This window comes from Triticum urartu, chromosome 7A (genome assembly GCF_056163025.1).
Source record: "Triticum urartu cultivar PI428250 chromosome 7A, HENAU_Tu73, whole genome shotgun sequence".
Taxonomy (NCBI): Eukaryota; Viridiplantae; Streptophyta; class Magnoliopsida; order Poales; family Poaceae; genus Triticum; species Triticum urartu.
The window spans coordinates 117037295-117050411 of record NC_141879.1 but is presented as its reverse complement, the minus strand read 5'-3'; the positions used below and the strand labels follow the sequence as shown (position 1 = coordinate 117050411).

General features: G+C 49.8%; 1 protein-coding gene across 1 annotated transcript; it reads left to right on the top strand.

The window, feature by feature from the left end:
* Nucleotides 1-2838: 2838 nt before the first annotated feature.
* On the top strand, nt 2839-3984 carry LOC125520758 (deSI-like protein At4g17486). The gene has a single exon (XM_048685771.2). It carries the CDS (start codon nt 3024-3026, stop codon nt 3786-3788), a length of 765 nt encoding a protein of 254 aa, XP_048541728.2. The 5' UTR covers nt 2839-3023; the 3' UTR covers nt 3789-3984.
* The last annotated feature ends 9133 nt before the right edge of the window (nt 3985-13117 follow it).

Sequence of the window (13117 nt, the reverse complement as noted above, 5' to 3'; positions counted from 1 at the left end):
TTTATATTTTTCTGCTTTTTTAAAGTTTATTTCCTGCTTTTTTGTTTCCCAGCTATTGCTGCATTGTAGTTCGAGCCATCATTTCTACGGTCGGGCTGCTTTTGTAGGGTCAGCATGTTTTCAGCGACAAATTCTCATTGTGCCTACCCCGTCCCCCTTCGCCCACCAGGCAAGAACTCTCAGTGTCGTGACTAGGTTTTGACGCGCAGAGAGCACACGACGCTTGATCGTGAGGCCAACACCCAACAGTACTCATCAGGGGCGCACATCTGACAGTATCCACGCATGGAAATCCAAGTGACCGAGCGAGAAGATAATGGAGGTCCAGAATCTTTGGTGGAAAGAGACGACGTGGTTGTCATGTACTCATGCTGATTACAAAATTGCAAAGTCTGGTCAGAACCATCATTTGGTCGGCATTGAGAGTTTTCCTTCTTTTTGAATGGACAGGAATTGAGTTGATGGTGCATGGTGCGGCTAAATTTCGTGTTTTGACCCTTTTCTAAAACCTATTCAAGATTTGATCCTAGTTTAATTTTTTTTTGAGATCTGACCCTTTTGCTATCGTCAGGGACCATGGCGGTAGAGTATAACAGCCTACCGCCAAGGTCCCTGGCGGTAGGGTTGCATGCCCTACCGCCAAAAACCTCCTAAATATTGAACATAGTGCATGCTCGTGCCTACTGCCAAGCACCTTGGCGGTAGGGTTGTGCAGGCTATCGCAGCCCGGTTGACAGTAGCGATATTTCCGCCAAAGTTCCGGCTGTTAGACCCTACCGCCATGCACTCTGGCTGTAGCAAAAGGGTCAGATCTCGAATTTTTTTCAAACTAGGGTTAAATCTTGAATAGGTTTCAAAAAAGGGTCAAAACACGAAAAATTGCCGCATGGTGCCATTTAAGAGCAACTCCAACGGGCCGACCCAAACGAATAACGATTTCGTCCGCTTTTTGTCCGTTTGGGTCAGCTAGACGGACACGGATGTCCGCTTCCGCATTTGGGCCGGCGCGTGCGCCCAACGCTGGCCTGAACCCATTTTTGACGGCGCAAAAAAAATGAACGCATGCATATTAAAAAAGAAAAATGGCATTAATTAAACATTAAAGCCGGCCACGAAGGCCGGCGAGAGTCCATGCGTCCACATTTGCATTAAAAAAAGAACAGCCTAAATTACGAGGCGGCGCGCTGCCCTAGGCGTCCTCGTCGTCGTCCTCGGGGTCCGTGAGGTCGATGAGCGTTGGCGCGGGCCCGGCCCAGGCGAACGTCGTATTCCAGAGCGCCGTCATGTCGGGCAGCGCCGGCGCAGGCAGTGCCGGCGCGGGGGGTGTGCGGCCGTTTGTGCAGCCGCGTCCTGGCGCGCCTCCTCCTCGGCCTCGCGCTGCTCCTCCTCGAGGTCGCGCTCAACCATCTCGAGGTACTCGCCGTCGCGGCGCTCCTCGGCCACCCTGATGCTGCGCCAGTGCTCGAGGTACGCCTGCTCCTGCGCCGGCGTCGCTCCCATCTAGACCGGCGGCGCGTGTACCCATTCGTGCACTACTCCCGTCCAGGAGTAGCGCTCGATGGGGGACGGCTCGGGCTACGCCTCCGGCTTGATGGAGGACGGCGGGCCCACCGGCGGCACCACGCTGTCGCCCGCTGCGGAGAGGACAAGGGCCTGCGCCATTGTCGCCTCGTACCGAGCCTCTTCTTCCGCCTCCGCCGCCTCTGCCCTGCGCCGCTCGTCCTCCTCGCTCTCCCGGAAGACGGCCGCAAGTGCCACCTGGTATGCGTCCTCCGCCGCCTGGTGCTCGTCGCGGACGACAAGCGCCGGTGGCGGCGACCTCCGTTCGACCTCGCGCACGCCCCGTCGCCTCGCCTCCTCGTGCTCGAAGGCGAACCACGTCGCCCAGTTGGGCAAGTCGGTTGCGTAGGCGGCCTCGCGGCGCTGCTCCAGCGTCAGCAGCGCCTGCCAGCGCCGCACCTCCTCCGCGTGAGCACGAGCCACCCGCGGCGCCGCCGGCACTGGGATCTTCTCTAGATCCAGATGCCAGTCGTGCGGCAGCGTCACGTCGGGATACGACAGAGGCTGGCGGTGCTGCCAGTGCCACTCCGCCTGGTGCACTGGCACGTTCACGCGATGCCTCTGTCGGCGAGGCGCCGACGCCGGCGGAGGCAGGAGGAAAAGGGGTGGCGGGGGGCTTGCCCTTGGCCTTGCTGCCGCTGGTGCCGGAGAAGAGGTCCATCTCTGTTGTGGTTGTGGTGGCTAGGGTTTGCCGGCGACGAGGGAGCAAAGGATGGCAGATGTGGACGGCGAGTTTGGACAAAGACGGCCCCGCCGCACGGACGGCTTAAAAAGAACGAGCGCCGTCGCTGACACGTGGGCCCGTCGTCATAAATTAAGCTGACAGCGTAGGCAGTGGGTAGTTGGACGGCCGCCATGTGGGGGGACACGGCGGACAACAGGAAGGCGCGCGAAGCGTCCGTTCGGCGTCCGCGCCGACGCATTTGGGGCGCAAATTTGGACCGCAATTGCGTCGGTGCGGACATGACGCGGATGTGATTTGGGTTTGAGTCGCGCGTTGAGCCGTCATTTTTGTCCGCGTCAAGCTAAACGGACGCAGGCGGACGAAATGAGTCGACCCTTTGGGGTTGCTCTTAAGCGATGTTCAAGTGGGAGCTGTAATTCATCCCGCATTCGGAAATTATATTAAACCAATGGCAATGACCAAAATAAGATTTTATCAGTAAAACAAAAAGTCGTTCATGGGCAGGCAAAGCCCAGCACGAATCTTGGCGGCTCGCATCCTCTATTGCGGCGCTGCATCATGGACACGCCAGCCTGCCAAAGCCAAAGCCAAAGCGCCCCAATGCGATGCCACGAAAAAGCGATCAGCATCAGACACAGCCGCGCGACAATCTGCTAAAGAAACCCACATAAAAACGCGCAGCGCCCGGAACGCCGCGCGGCGACCACGGTGCCGTGCGGGGGTGTCTGCGTCTCTCTCTCCCCTCCCTCTCTCCGCCGACGCGGCGCGGGCCGAGGGAATGGCCGCCGCCGCCTCCGCCTCCGCCTCCGCCTCGTCTTCTTCCTCCACCTCCACCTCGGCCGGGTCCTCCGCGTCCACCTCCACGCCCCGGCCCGCCCCGCGCCAGGCCGCCGCGGCGCCGTCGTCGTCCCCGGTCTTCCTCAACGTGTACGACGTGACCCCGGCCAACGGGTACGCGCGGTGGCTGGGGCTCGGCGTGTACCACTCGGGCGTGCAGGTCCACGGGGTGGAGTACGCGTACGGCGCGCACGAGGGCGCCGGGAGCGGCATCTTCGAGGTGCCCCCGCGGCGGTGCCCCGGCTACGCGTTCCGGGAGGCGGTGCTGGTGGGCACCACGGCGCTGACCCGCGCCGAGGTGCGCGCCCTCATGGCCGACCTCGCCGCCGACTTCCCGGGCGACGCCTACAACCTCGTCTCCCGCAACTGCAACCACTTCTGCGACGCCGCGTGCCGCCGCCTCGTCGCCCGCGCCCGCATCCCGCGCTGGGTCAACCGCCTCGCCAAGATCGGGGTCGTCTTCACCTGCGTCATCCCCAGCAGCAGCAGGCACCAGGTGCGCCGCAAGGGGGAGCCGCAGCTGCCCGCCCCCGTCAAGAGCCGCTCCGCGCGCCAGCCCGCCGCCCCGCCGCGGCCCAGGACTTTCTTCCGCTCCCTCTCCGTCGGCGGCGGCAAGAACGTCACGCCCCGCCCGCTCCAGACCCCGCCGGTGGGGCCCGCCCTGACGTTGACGACGCCGGCACCGACGCCGTTGGCCTCCATGTAACGGCGCCATTACTCCTTTTTCGTTTACAGCTCACACCATCCATTTTTTTTTCCTTCGACAGTTACCTGAATTTTGTCCATAGTACTGTACTCTTCGAGATTAAGATTTGTGCTCTGCTAGTGCTGCACTGTCACCATGATTAGCAGTAGTAACTGCAGTTCATTAGGCTATTAATTCCCGATTTTGTCTGGCTTTACTACCTAGACACACCTGGCTGGCTGTGTCCGCTGCCAAATCGCCATTAATGATTACTAATTTGGGTCGCTGTTACGCGCTGCATTTACGTTGCGGTTAACGACGCCTATCATGCAATTGTTTTTGTTGTGTGGCATGGATGCAATTCTATCCGGCGAGCCGTCCAATGGGAATATATTCGCTCCTCCTTTCGCCCGTTCTTTGGAGTAAACAACCATGGAGCTGAAGCCTTGTTTGGATTTTCAACTATAGATAAAAGCTACACACAGGCTATGCACCGATCGACCGATATGCTTTTGCTGATGCAAAGAATTCCGCGTGTCTGGACAGTGGACCTGTCATCACTGCCGTTGTCATGGGACACGATTAGATTAGTCCTCGTGTTGTTGTTTCTTGCATGATTGCGTCCGGCCTCCGTGCCTATCTGGAAATGCGGAGGGCGGGATAATTTTAACGTGACTTGTCGCGTGAAAGGCGAGCTCGCTTCGACAGAAATCTTGGGGAGCTCGCCGGTTGCGTGTCCAGCGCGCCTCGCCGTTGACCGGCGACCGGTGTGTCCATGCCGGTGGCGAAGACGGCGGCGCGGGGTCAGAATTGGGCACCGACGGGAGGAGGGTTCGCATTTGTGGAGGACACCGCCACGCAGCACAGTGCACCACATTGGCCTTGACCCGTCCGATCAGCGATCAGCGATCAGCGATCAGCGATCAGGATGGACGGGCCACTATCGATCCTTCGGCGGGCGATCGCCTCGCCTCGCTGGACCCCGGCCGGGCTGGGTTCGGTGCACGGGATGTGATGCCGCAGCGGCGCCTTTCGACCGGCTACAGGAGAGAAGTACGATCGCTGTGCTGTGCTCGCCGTCTAGTAGGTCGTCGTCGAGGGACGAGAGCTACTACGGCAATAGGGTATGGGCGTCGTACGCGGTGCCTTTTCCCCGGCTTGCCCCCTTGCCGGCCGCTGGAACGGAATCGCATCAATGAATTTCATTGGGGCGCTGGAGGGTCGGGTGCGGCCGGAATCATTCGTCCACGCGACGTGCCCCCCATGGCACAGGGCCTTTTCTTGGCGGGTGGGGTTGTTGCACTTGCACTGCACCCACGCACACCACCGGCTGCGCTGCGCTGTGCGGTGCTGTGCTGTGCGCTGGTGCACACGCCGCCTGCGCAAATAATTCGCCGCTGCCTGGCACGACCGGCCGCGACCGACCGCGTCCTCTCCGGTCCCCGGAGGTTGCCGGGCGCCAACGACGTGTGCCCGACTATGCTGTACTTGACTTCGGGCCTGTTTTATATGGCGCGGACCTAACCTACATGAAAGAGAAAATGGTGTCATTTTCATGTAAGCCCAGGGATGGCCATGGCCACCTCGACAACTGTATGCAGCCAATGTATACGGGGCATCAATCTTCCTTTCAGACTAGCCACATTGAAGAGTAACATACACTAAGTAAAATACACATATCCCTAGGCAATATTACTACCTTCATAGTGGGTATTAACTTAGAGGGTGCTTGAATCCAAGGGACTTATTTTAGTCTGACTAAAAATAGTCTTTTTAAGAGACTAAAGTTCCAAGCACCTAAGAGAGGCTAAAACTAGTCTTGAGACTAAAATGTTTTAGTCAAGGGTACCCCTACTAAAATGTGGATTAGTCCTTTCTCTCCTCATTTAACTCATCTCCTTTAACACATGCGAGTTCTAGATTGGAGGGTTCGGAGGATAATAAATGCTCGTTAACTTGATTTTAGTCTTTTTAGTATTTGGATCCAAGCATGTGTGCTATGTAGGGCCAAGCAAAAAAAAAGGAGAGGAAAGGTAAAAAGAAGGAAGGGGATGAGAAAGCTGAAAGTGCTTGAAAAGAGATCATAGGGAAAAAGAGGGGTAATCCTTTTGGGGTTCCACCAACAGGGAGTGACCAAATTTTTTCTGTTGAGAGGGAAATGGATAGCTATGAGCGTGTGCTGTATGGTGACATGAGTGTTTCTTCCAAGAGAATCTATATGGGTAGAGTTGACACTGTGAGGGATGGGGATGGTATAGTCACACATGTAGCAAAGGAAACAGAGGAGGAGGAGGAGGAGGCATACATGCAACAGAGGAGGGAGTCGGTTGGAGATGATGGCGCATCGGCGGCCTCCGAGGAGGAGGACCGCCGGGCCAAATGAGGATCCTAGGATGGTACTGTCGTGGTATGCTCTCCCTCACGGCAGTTCGTGAGCTCTTGGAGCTCCAACAGCGTACCAAGGCTGATTTGATCTTTCTCTCAGAGTCACACTTGAATAAATGTAAAGCAGATGAGTTGCGTTGCTCTTTATCTTTTGATTCGATGATTGTAGTAGAAAGTGATGGTCGGGCCGGTGGCCTAGTCTTGTACTATAATAAGTTGAATAAAGTTGTTTCAAACTATGTGTCGTCTCATTTTATTGACATTCTTTTTATGAATGATAATGATGTACATTGGCGGTTCACGGGTTTTTATGGTCATCCGGTTTGGAGTGATCGTAAGTTATCGTGGGATAATATTAGGAATTTACATAAACTGGGTCATCACCCCTGGGTGATCTTAGGGGATTTTAATGAAATTTTACTGTCGTCAGAAAAAGAGGGCGGAAATGCAAGACCAAATGCTATGATGAGAGACTTCTGTAATTGTCTAGGAGAGTGTGGCCTCGAGGATATGGGTTGTATTGGAGACCCTTTCACTTGGAGGAGAGGCGATACTAGAGAGAGACTCGACCGTGCGGTGTGCAATGTGGAATGGGCGAACAAATTCCCTCGGGCTGCGTTAATTAATGAGGAACACGTTCATTCTGATCATCGTCCACTCGTACTGGATACGGAATATTTTGATGGAAATATTTTTAACGCCCCAAGGGGACGAGTAAAACAATTTGAAGCTAGATGGCTCAAGGAGGAGACGGTCGGCGAAATTGTTCGTACAGCATGGGAAAAGGCAAAGATGCTGAGTATTGGGCCAAAGCTCGCTGATCGTACTCGTGCGCTTCAGTCAGATCTGCACATTTGGGGTCATGAGGTTCTGAGAGGCCCAAAATAGAGAATAAAAAGGCTAAAAAAAGAGTTGGAGAAGCTACGGAGAGGCTCTATGAATGTGGATTCCCATGCACGACAGAAGGAGATTTTGGTTCTCATTGAAAATTTGCTGGAACAAGAGGAGATTCATTGGGTACATCGTGGTCGTGCAAATTGGTTATTGCATGGGGATCGCAACACTTCTTTCTTTCATAATGCGGCAACGGCTAGAAAGAAACGGAACCAGATTAAAAAATTGCTTAGGGATGACGGAGTCTGGGTACAAGGTACGGAAATGAAGGATTATATTAAAGGGTATTTTTCAAAACTCTTCACATCAGAAGTCTCGCAACCAGACCCAGGAGTTCTCTCTCTTGTTAAAAGAAAAGTAATGGATGAAATGAATAGGGCCCTCATGGCCCCATATACGGAAGATGAAGTTAAGAAAGCCTTATTTGACATTGGTGATTTAAAAGTGCCGGGTCCAGATGGTCTTCACGCCATTTTTTATAAGAGATTTTGGTCTATGTTGGGAGAGGACCTGACAAAAGAAGTACTACAGGCGGTGAATACATGTTCAATACCAGCAGGATGGAATGATACTGCAATTGTCATGATCCCAAAGGTTAACTCCCCAGAAAAGGTTACTCAATTTAGACCTATTAGTTTATGCAATGTGGTGTATAAGGTTATCTCAAAAATGATTGCAGCGCGTCTGAAATTAATTTTGTCAGACATTATCAGCCCAACTCAGAGTGCTTTTGTCCCTGGGAGACTAATCACAGATAATATTTTGGTAGCATATGAGTGTTTCCACACAATAAAACAGAAAAGAACGGGGAGGGAGGGGCTATGTGCAATCAAGTTGGACATTGCTACGTCTTGAGCTTGCGTTGGTTTTCCCCGAAGAGGAAGGGATGATGCAGCAGAGTAGCGTAAGTATTTTCCTCAGTTTTTGAGAACCAAGGTATCAATCCAGTAGGAGGCCACTCTCAAGTCCCTCGTACCTGCACAAAACGATAGCTACTCGTAACCAACGCGATTAGGGGTTGTCAATCCCTTCGCGGTCACTTACGAGAGTGAGATCTGATAGATATAATATTTTTGGTATTTTTGGTATAAATATGCAAAGTAAAAAGTAAAGGCAAAGTAAAAAAGCAAAGCAAGATTAAAGTGATGGAGATTGATATGATGAGAATAGACCCGGGGGCCATAGGTTTCACTAGTGGCTTCTCCCAAGAGCATAAGTATTCTACGGTGGGTGAACAAATTACTGTTGAGCAATTGACAGAATTGAGCATAATTATGAGAATATCTAGGCATGATCATGTATATAGGCATCACGTCCGTGACAAGTAGATCGAAACGATTATGCATATACTACTATTACTCCACTCATCGACCGCTATCCAGCATGCTGAAGGAAATATGCCCTAGAGGCAATAATAAAGTTATTATTTATTTCCTTATTTCATGATAAATGTTTATTATTCATGCTAGAATTGTATTAACCGGAAACATGATACATGTGTGAATACATAGACAAACAGAGTGTCACTAGTATGCCTCTACTTGACTAGCTCGTTGATCAAAGATGGTTATGTTTCCTAGCCATAGACATGAGTTATCATTTGATTAACGGGATCACATCATTAGGAGAATGATGTGATTGACATGACCCATTCCGTTAGCTTAGCACCCGATCGTTTAGTATGTTGCTATTGCTTTCTTCATGACTTATACATGTTCCTATGACTATGAGATTATGCAACTCCCGTTTGCCGGAGGAACACTTTGTGTGCTACCAAACGTCACAACGTAACTGGGTGATTATAAAGGAGCTCTACAGGTGTCTCCAAAGGTACATGTTGGGTTGGCATATTTCGAGATTAGGATTTGTCACTCCGATTGTCGGAGAGGTATCTCTGGGCCCTCTCGGTAATGCACATCACATAAGCCTTGCAAGCATTGCAACTAATGAGTTAGTTGCGAGATGATGTATTACGAAACAAGTAAAGAGACTTGCCGGTAACGAGATTGAACTAGGTATTGAGATACCGACAATCGAATCTCGGGCAAGTAACATACCGATGACAAAGGGAACAACGTATGTTGTTATGCGGTCTGACCGATAAAGATCTTCATAGAATATGTAGGAGCCAATATGAGCATCCAGGTTCCGCTATTGGTTATTGACCGGAGACATGTCTCGGTCATGTCTACATTGTTCTCGAACCCGTAGGGTCCGCACGCTTAACGTTACGATGACAGTTTCATTATGAGTTTATATATTTTGATGTACCGAAGTTTGTTAGGAGTCCCGGATGTGATCACGGACATGACGAGGAGTCTCGAAATGGTCGAGACATAAAGATTGATATATTGGAAGCCTGTGTTTGGACATCGGAAGTGTTCCGGGTGAAATCAGCATTTTACCGGAGTACCGGGAGGTTACCGGACCCCCCCGGTAACCTAATGGGCCTTAATGGGCCTAGTGGAGGAAGAGGAGAGGAGGCCTAGGGGCTGCCGCGCACCCCTTCCCCCACAAGTCCGAATTGGACAAGGAGCCCCCCCCTTTTTCTTTCTTCCCTTTCCTCCTTCCCCCCAAGTCCTAATCCAACTAGGGAAAGGGGGAGTCCTACTCCCGGTAGGAGTAGGACTCCTCCTGCGCGTCTCCTCCTAGGGCCGGCCGCACCCCCTTGCTCCTTTATATACGGGGGCAGGGGGGCACCTCTAGACACACAAGTTGATCTTCAAGATCGTTCTCTTAGCCGTGTGCGGTGCCCCCCTCCACCATAATCCTCGATAATATTGTAGCGGTGCTTAGGCGAAGCCCTGCGACGGTAGAACATCAAGATCGTCACCACGCCGTCGTGCTGACGGAACTCTTCCCCGACACTTTGCTGGATCGGAGTCCGGGGATCGTCATCGAGCTGAACGTGTGCTATAACTCGGAGGTGTCGTAGTTTCGGTGCTTGATCGGTCGGGCCGTGAAGACGTACGACTACATCAACCGCGTTGTGCTAACGCTTCCGCTTCCGGTCTACGAGGGTACGTAGACAACACTCTCCCCTCTCGTTGCTATGCATCACCATGATCTTGTGTGTGCGTAGGAAATTTTTTGAAATTACTACGTTCACCAACAGTGGCATCAGAGCCTAGGTTTTATGCGTTGATGTAATATGCATGAGTAGAACACAAGTGAGTTGTGGGCGATATAAGTCATACTTCTTACCAGCATGTCACACTTTGGTTCGGCGGTATTGTTGGATGAAGCGGCCCGGACCGACATTACGCGTACGCTTACGCGAGACTGGTTTTACCGCCATGCTATGCACACAGGTGACTAGCGGGTGTCAGTTTCTCCAACTTTAGTTGAACCGAGTGTGGCTACGCTCGGTCCTTGCGAAGGTTAAAACAGCACCAACTTGACAAACTATCGTTGTGGTTTTCGATGCGTAGGTAAGAACGGTTCTTGCTCAGCCCATAGCAGCCACGTAAAACTTGCAACAACAAAGTAGAGGACGTCTAACTTGTTTTTGCAGGGCATGTTGTGATGTGATATGGTCAAGACGTGATGAGATATAAGTTGTTGTATAAGATGATCATGTTTTGTTGAAGTTATCGGCAACTGGCAGAAGCCTTATGGTTGTCTCTTTATTGCATAAGATGCAAGCGCCAAATAATTGCTTTACAATTATCGCTATGCGATAACAATAGTTGCAAGAGCAATAGTTGGCGAGACGACCATGTGAAGACACATTAATATAGATCAAGATGATGGAGATCATGGTGTCATGCCGGTGACGATGGAAATCATGACGATACTTTGGAGATGGAGATCAAAGGCTCAAGATGATGATGGCCATATCATGTCACATATTTTGATTGCATGTGATGTTTATCTTTTATACATCTTATTTTTCTTAGTTTGACGCTTTCTTTATAAGATGATCTCTCACTAATTATCAAGAAGTGTTCTCCCTGAGTATGCACCGTTGCGAAAGTTCTTCGTGCGGAGACACCATGTGATGATCGGGTGTGATAGACTCTACGTTCAAATACAACGGGTGCAAAACAGTTGCACACGTGGAATACTCAGGTTATACTTGACGAGCCAAGCATATGCAGATATGGCCTCGGAACACGGAAACCGAAAGGTCGAGCATGAATCATATAGTAGATATGATCAACATAGTGATGTTCACCAACGAAATTACTCCATCTCACGTGATGATCGGACATGTTTTAGTTGATTTGGATCACGTGATCACTTAGAGGATTAGAGGGATGTCTATCTAAGTGGGAGTTCTTAAATAATATGATTAATTGAACTTTAATTTATCATGAACTTAGTCCTGGTAGTATTAGCATATCTATGTTGTAGATCAATAGCTCGCGTTGTTGCTTTCATATGTTTATTTTGATATGTTCCTAGAGAAAATTGTGTTGAAAGATATTAGTAGCAATGATGCGGATTGGATCCGTGATCTGAGGTTTATCCTCATTGCTGCACAGAAGAATTATGTCCTTGATGCACCTCTAGGTGACAGACCTATTGCAGGAGCAGATGCAGACGTTATGAACGTTTTGGCTAGCTTAATATGATGACTACTTGATAGTTTAGTGCACCATGCTTAACGGCTTAGAATCGGGACTTCAAAGACGTTTTGAACGTCATGGACCATATGAGATGTTCCAGGAGTTGAAGTTAATATTTCAAGCAAATACCCGAGTTGAGAGATATGAAGTCTCCAACAAGTTCTATAGCTAAAAGATGGAGGAGAATCGCTCATCTAGTGAGCATGTGCTCAGATTGTCTGGGTACTACAATCACTTGAATCAAGTGGGAGTTAATCTTCCAGATAAAATAGTGATTGACAGAATTCTCTAGTCACCATCACCAAGTTAGTAGAACTTCGTGATGAACTATGATATGCAAAGGATAAATTCCCAAGCTCTTCGTAATGCTGAAATTGACGAAGGTAAAAATCAAGAAAAATATCAAGTGTTAATGGTAGACAAGACCACTAGTTTCAAGAAAAGGGCAAAGGGAAGAAGGGGAACTTCAATAAGTACGACAAGCAAGTTGCTGCTCAAGTGAAGAAGCCCAAGTTTGGTCCTAAGCCTGAGACTAAGTGCTTCTACTGCAAAGGGACTGGTCACTGGAAGCGGAACTGCCCCAAGTATTTGGCGGATAAGAAGGATGGCAAAGTGAACAAAGGTATATTTGATATACAGATTATTGATGTGTATTTTACTAGTGTTCGTAGCAACCCCTCAGTATTTGATACTAGTTCAGTTACTATGATTAGTAACTTGAATCAGGAGTTGCAGAATGAACAAAGACTAGTTAAGGGTGAGGTGACGGTGTGTGTTGGAAGTAGTTCCAAGATTGATATGATCATCATCGCGCACTCCCTATACTTTCGGGATTAGTGTTGAACATAAATAAGTGTTATTTGGTGTTTGCGTTGAGCATGAATATGATATGATCATGTTTATTGCAATACGGTTATTCATTTAAGTTAGAGAACAATTGTTGTTCTGTTTACATGAATAAAACCTTATATGGTTACACACCCAATGAAAATGGTTCATTGGATCTCGATCGTAGTGATACACATATTCATAATATTGAAGCCAAAAGATGCAAAGTTAATAATGATAGTGCAACTTATTTGTGGCACTGCCGTTTAGGTCATATTGGTGTAAAGCACATGAAGAAACTCCATGCTGATGGACTTTTGGAATCACTTGATTATGAATCAGTTGATGCTTGCGAACCATGCCTCATGGGCAAGATGACTAAGACTCCGTTCTCCGGAACAATGGAGCGAGCAACTGACTTATTGGAAATAATACATACTGATGTATGCGGTCCGATGAGTGTTAAGGCTCATGGCAAGTATCGTTACTTTCTGACCTTCACAGATGATTTGAGCAGATATGGGTATATCTACTTGATGAAACATAAGTCTGAAACATTTGAAAAGTTCAAAGAATTTCAGAGTGAAGTGGAAAATCATCGTAACAAGAAAATAAAGTTTCTACGATTTGATCGTGGAGAAGAGTATTTGAGTTACGAGTTTGGTCTTCAGT